Consider the following 6,524-nt stretch of genomic DNA (forward strand, 5'->3'; position numbering starts at 1 on the left):
TAATAATAAAGTATATAATGTCACTCCACCGAACAGCTACCTGAATCCAACACACGCTCGAACACTGCAACACAGCGCTTTGATTTACACCACGTCATTTGGAACGTAAGTCACCATTTGAATGGTCCAAATTTCTCATAAGCAGCCTTCGAAAGATAACTCACTGACACCCTCTTTTGAACAAGTTTGAAGCATGATGGTACAATGTCAAAGGTGATCCAGGACTAAACATGATGAACGTCAAAGGTGATCCAGGACACTTTAATCAGCAACATGTGTACAAGATATCATGTTTCTACTCGTTTACATTTTGCCAAGTAGTGATCAAGTGTAGAATATGGGTACCGTATTTTAAAAAAAAACATGACAGTGTAAAGGCACGTGCCTAATATCTTCTACAGTATGATATATTATAGACATACAGGTATGTATAATATATCCTTTAGGGCTAAATTTCACACGTTTCTCAACATTTCACTGAAGTGATTGTTGAATACAAATGAATGAAGGTCATCCGAACGAAAGTAATCTTTTGACGATTGTGCGTTTCATGAAATACAAAACGTAATAGAAAAACAGCCATAATGTGGACAAGAGCATACTTATGGGTGGGAGCTGGGGGTGGGGGAGGGGGGTGCAGGAGGACCACATAGTGTACAGCGAATTGCTATACATTAGTTAATCTGTTGGTTGCTTCAAGTTTGCCTTCCAAAATGTGCCAAATTGTTTCCTGTAGAAATCTCATGTCAAAATAAAGAGCAGTTTCTTTGTTGAGTAAGAATGATCGAACAGCAAGTGCTTTATGAATTTGTGAGTACATCATGCAAAATCTATGAGAGCAACCATAATGAAAATATGATGCTATTGCAGCCTATTCTAAGTGCAACCTGAGATTCTCAACAAGAAAGTAAAAAAATAGATTAAAAAAAAAATGACACCCAATTTGGGGCTTTAAATTTTTTATAATGCGGGTGCATCTCAAATTTATTTCAGGAGTTTAATTTAAAAAGTTAAAAACTCAAATGATACAGAGTGATGAAACGAATCCATTTTACATCAAAAATAAAATGTCTTCCGAGTGTGTTTGTTCTAAACTGTAACCATCAAAGTCAGAGAAAAAAAAAATCATAGTAAATTCTACTTTATCTGTAGTGAATCCACCGCATATTAGGTTTGAAGTGAACCATTGAAATAAATGACATTTTCCATAACATCCTTATATATTTGGATGCACCCTTCATAAGCTATACTCTCCATTGCTCTCTTGTTTATGCCTCTATCTTAAGTATTTCGATGATTAAATGTTTCAAATAGCGAGTTATGGTCCAGCGAGGTAATCCTTCTTCCTTAGTATAAATTTGAAATCCAAAAAGTAGGGAAAAAAAAGTCTCAAGTGATGGTTCTGGTTCAAACGTGAGAACACTTAACAGGCATACCGTGTAGAGGCCATTTCCTCCGAGGCCGCAGTCAAACTGGATCAGCCTCAAAGTTTCGTGCGTAGTGATCGGCTTGAAATCTGCTAATAAACTAGCAGGTTGAAACATATTTTCTTGTGAATGTAAATTTTAAAAAGATGAAAAATCTAAAAAACACTGAGCTGGCCTGACACAAGGCCCATTAAATAAATATGTGTGCTTTCACCTTCCCACAAGGCACCTTGTTCCTGATGAATCCATGACGTGCATTCCTCATTGGAAAATCCTGGTCCAACTGATTGACGCCTCCTCCTTCAGTCAAGTGCCAGGAAAAAAAAGGCTTGTTCCAGAGGGGACTTCTTGTAAGTTGAACCGAATTCTTCCTCAGTTCACCAGCAGGACGTCCTCATATGTTGTCATCCTGACGGAAATACAAGACGGTGGTTTGTATTCAGATTGTATCCAGAGCTGTTTGATGTGACTCTGACAGGGGGGAAAGCCCAAAGTCCCCTTTTTGTATCACCAGTCATACTTTGGTACCACCTGGTGGAATCTTACTGTAGTTGTTTGATTTAGTTCATTCGTGGTGTTTTTACATCGATGTTTGAGATATCTTGTTTTGTTGGTGGAATTTGAATGCACCCTGAGGACTGGTCAACGGGAAACACAGCAGATCAGTGTTTTGCTTCTTCACTGATGCAACTGCTCACAGCTCTTGCGCTCTATTTGCCAGTTAGAATTTTCCTGAATGACCTAAAATGTTATCATTCTGTTTGTTCGTGTGTGATGTCACATCACTTTGTGGTTAAAATGTTAAATAGGCCATTAGGCTAGCTAATAGTATCGATGAGCCTCATGTGAAGGCATTTTGGCTGTGTTGATTACACTCACCCACTGAGTTCAGTTGTTTATGGAACATGGGTTTCACGATTGTTTACATGCTAGATGCGTGGGCTTGATGCTTTATGTCAGGGGTCCCCAAACTACGGCCCCGTACATTTGGCCCGGCCCTCTAACCCTCCTGTTGTCCTCGGGTCAAAATGACCCGTCACTCTGTTAAAAACGCCCCCAAAAAACTGCAAACAGCGGTGTCTACAAGCCTACTGGAACCTACAAAAGGATTATAAGGAAGGAACACAAGAACTTTAAGAGACTGCTCATGTGTCAGAGAGATTCTGCTCTGACAACTGAGCTGAACTTTTATCGGTTAAGAAAGTTAATGTTTGTCAAGTCCGGTGTTTGCCAGCAGGGGGCAGGCTTCTTGCTTGCTTTCTGCACACCTGCCACCGATTTGTGATTGATTACACGGGCTTTATTTGGGCGCTCTGGCAGTTGACTCACTGCCGGAGTATTCCACGCCGTGCCAAAATTCTCTCGCCCAATTCCTATTCGTATTATTCATTGCCTCTTAGCCTTGTGGCTATTATTGCGCGTCGTTATTCCTCTTTCGAGTGAAATTTATAGTATTGTCTAATCAGATCCTCCTTGCTATTTTTTCCGCAAGCGTTTTCGGTTGTTCTCTTTATTTTATCCCTGGTCCTTATTTTGACCAGCACTTTTTGTTATTCTCCCGGTCGGGTAATTTTGTGTTTGTATTAAAGACTCCTTTTGTTCTCTGACAAACCTCTTTCTGTGTCTGCTATTTCGGGGATCGACTTTCAGTTATTTGGTTATACACGAAGCGATTACTCTGTCTCTTCAGGTACAACGTGACAATGTTCCATGGCTTTTTTTCTATGAAGAACCCAGAGAGAGTTATTTAGTTATTATTTATTTCCTGTATTTGTGTTAGTGTTATTATTTGTTTCCTGACTTTTTTCTGTAAAGAACCTGGAAAGGGTTATTTGGTTATGTGTGGCTTTTCTGGAAAACAATAAAAAAATTTTAGCTCCCCTACGATCGTCACACTTTTTTATAAACTGGCACCGGCCCCCCATCAGAGAAGGGAAAAGTTATGTGGCCCTCACAGGAAAAAGTTTGGGGACCCCTGCTTTATGTAATCAGTGTGTCTATTTTGAGATTCACATTCAGAGTACTTAAGATGCCGCCATTTTGTGGCATTTACAATATAAACGGTTACACACCCTTTTGTAAGGAGAGTGTGACAGTAATTTGCAAATATTCGCAATTTGCGGCAGGGCTTGCCCGCAACCTCATGCAGGAAGTTACTTCATGTTCTATTTTGTTATTCATTTCAATTGTCACTTTAGCCATTGTGTACTGAGCAACCACAACAGCGAAGCCACTACTACTTATTTATATCACAGTTGCATTTCTGATTTTATAGGACTCACTACAACCCCCCCCCCCAAACAAACAGAAAAAGTATTGCATTACCTGTCACAGCAGCAGAAAAAGGAGCACGGCGATGTCTCCAGGCCCCTGAACTTGCCGGAGTTTGGCGCATCGGTGCACTCAGCTATGAAAGCATGCAGGTCTGTGATGTGAATGGGCTCCTGGGTCTGATGCTGTACGACAACATATAAAAGTTTGACATTTACATTCGGTTTCCAGAGCCGGATGCCACTCAATTCTCCGTGATCGATGCCCAAACCTAAATCATCTGAAAGTAGTTAAAACAGAATAGAGCAGGGGTTTCAAACTCATTTCACATTGTGGGCCACATACGGTCTCTGTAGATGTCAACTGGGCCGGACCAATAAAATTGTACCATACTCCGCGATAAATAACCAAAATAATGTCTTTTCTTTGTTTTGGTCAAAGAAGCACAAGAACATTAGGGAAATGTAATAAACGTATCTTTTACAAAACATTTCATGAAGCACCTTAGATTTCCTTAAACAAATGTGCAATTTACTTTTATCATTCACATATATGATCCAACTGATTGTACAAAGGCACAAAACGTAATTGGTATTGAAAAATATCATAATGCATTTTCAGATTAAACTGGGTTCATAAAGAATTTTTGTTTTTAAACAATTTACACATGCGCATATAAAATCTAAATAGAATCCCTGCCTACACCTTACAAACTGAGGAGAGTGCTATTAAATGTGTAAAGAATAAAGTATTCACACGTCCTTGATAGCGTCTGCTGTGTTGGGTCTGTCTCAGTGACAGACTGAGACTGCTATTGTCTTCTTCTCTGATCAAAACAATGTTGACTTGTACTCTGATCAAACAGTGTATCCGCCAGCGGATACTCCACGAATTGCACCTTGTAAAAAAATATTCATTCATTTTATGGATTTTTCCACTTTTAAATTATCCTGCGGGCCTGATCGAACTGCCTTGGGGGCCGGTTCCGGCCCGTGTACCGTATGTTTGACAACCCTGGAATAGAGGCTAGAAAACCTACATTTTGGATCGAAGATCTACTTTTCGATCAACTAACCTCACGGGATCTACCCTTACCGGCGTGCGCACGCGCGCACACACACACGCGCGAATTTAAGATTTACCTGCTTTATTTTATTTTTTAAATATATTTTTTTTGTGAAAATGAGACTGATAAGATGATTAGTGTGCAGTGTATATTAACACAAAAATATATTACTAACATGTACAAAGACAAACAAATGGTTGTTTGTTTTTTTTCTTCTCGACACTCCTCGGATCTACTTGGGACCCGTCTTAGATCTACCGGTAGATAAGGATCTACCTAATGGGCACACCTGCTTTAAGACAAAAAAAGGTCGGGTTTGCTGGCCTACCTTGATGGCCTCGTAGGCTCCGGTGATGAGCGCGATGAAGAGCGACAGCACCATGTAGATGAAGAGCGAGATGAAGGTGTACAGGTACACTTGGCTGAAGAGCCACACCAGAGTGCTGCTCTCCTGCATTCCTGAGAAGGTCACGAACATGTCGTCGCCATTGATGAGGGAGAAGAGGCATTCCGACACCATGGATAGGGAGCGGAACTGTAGCACAAGGATACAGTCTAATAAAACACTTCTTAACATGATCTGAAAACAGTAAATCTCTTCACACCTGAGGTTGGCAAACATTTTACACCAAGTGCCACACTTAAGAAAAATACTTAGCTCTCCAAGTGGCACCAAAATGACCAACATTAAAAATAGTTGCGTAGTAGGCCCAAGTACTCCGAGCGGGCGCTGGTGCACTCAGACCGTTCGGCAACTCAGAGCGTAGCTTCATTTTGTTGTTGGGTTACAGTAGACTAGAGCAGGCTAAAATGCGAGTCAATGTGGCGGCCATGTTGGCTGGGCCGACTGTCTCATCAAAGCAGAAACAATAGCTTAGCAGTGCTGTAAGCATGCAGCTCAACAGGCGCATGTTCTCTCTACTAATAGCTTTTTTCTTTTTAAATCAGGCACTAGTAGTCCTTTTGAAAATATTTTTGTTGCAGCTCAGTTTTTTTTTTCACAACCCTTATCAATGTCATCGATTCATAAAAGAAGTGCATTCATAAAAGAGTGGAATTGCACGTATTTTTGCTGTGGAATTGCCCGTATCAAGGCGCAGGAAGCATTATCCGCCCCCTCAGCAAGTTTGAATGAACTTTAAAAAATCAGTTTCAAACTTTTTTTTTTCTTCTTTAAAAAAAAAAAAAAAAAAAACTTTACATAAGTAAAGTTGTCGTGTACTGGGGATTTTTAGGCTCCAAAAGAAGTCCAAAACAATGCTTGTTCTCTACTGGGTGTTTCAAAGCTACAAAAAAAGCACTTCGATGTAGTCCATTAAATTGAGGCTCGACAGTACTTAAAAGTAAGGTTGACTTATCGATGCGGTACCTTCACATGGTACGGTCCCAGCACAATCCAGCCGCAGAAGCAGTAGCCCAAATATATGACGGCCACACAGCAGCAGAAGCGGATCACGTTGGGGAAGGCTGCTCGAAGAGTTACGATCAGGATCTAAACGATGATATCATGGAGAGGAATACCACATTTTCTTAACTCGGTGCAAATCAAACAACAAAGTTGAATTACTAACATGTGCCTCAAAATGACCTTACTAGTGAACTAGTGGGCGTTTTGCGGCTTACATGTCAATGAGTAAGCCTCAAAATGATCTTACGAGTGAACTAGTGGGCGTTTATCGGCTTACATGTCAACTAGTAAGCGTCAAAATGACCTTACTAGTAAACTAGTGAGCGTTTTGTGGCTTACATGTTCACTAGTA

The 6,524-nt window shown here is 40.4% G+C and overlaps 1 protein-coding gene across 1 annotated transcript; it reads right to left on the minus strand.

The window, feature by feature from the left end:
- Nucleotides 1–1,236: 1,236 nt before the first annotated feature.
- Nucleotides 1,237–6,279, minus strand: LOC127594945 (mucolipin-3-like). Its single transcript, XM_052056674.1, has 4 exons — nucleotides 6,134–6,279; nucleotides 5,093–5,299; nucleotides 3,753–3,883; nucleotides 1,237–1,836 (listed from the first exon to the last, which is right to left on the minus strand). The coding sequence occupies exons 2-4, from the start codon at nucleotides 5,282–5,284 to the stop codon at nucleotides 1,800–1,802; spliced, it is 360 nt and encodes a 119-aa protein (XP_051912634.1). The 5' UTR covers nucleotides 5,285–5,299; nucleotides 6,134–6,279; the 3' UTR covers nucleotides 1,237–1,799.
- Between the last annotated feature and the right edge of the window lie 245 nt (nucleotides 6,280–6,524).

The sequence above is a fragment of the Hippocampus zosterae genome, unplaced genomic scaffold, assembly GCF_025434085.1.
Source record: "Hippocampus zosterae strain Florida unplaced genomic scaffold, ASM2543408v3 HiC_scaffold_33, whole genome shotgun sequence".
Classification (NCBI taxonomy): domain Eukaryota; kingdom Metazoa; phylum Chordata; class Actinopteri; order Syngnathiformes; family Syngnathidae; genus Hippocampus; species Hippocampus zosterae.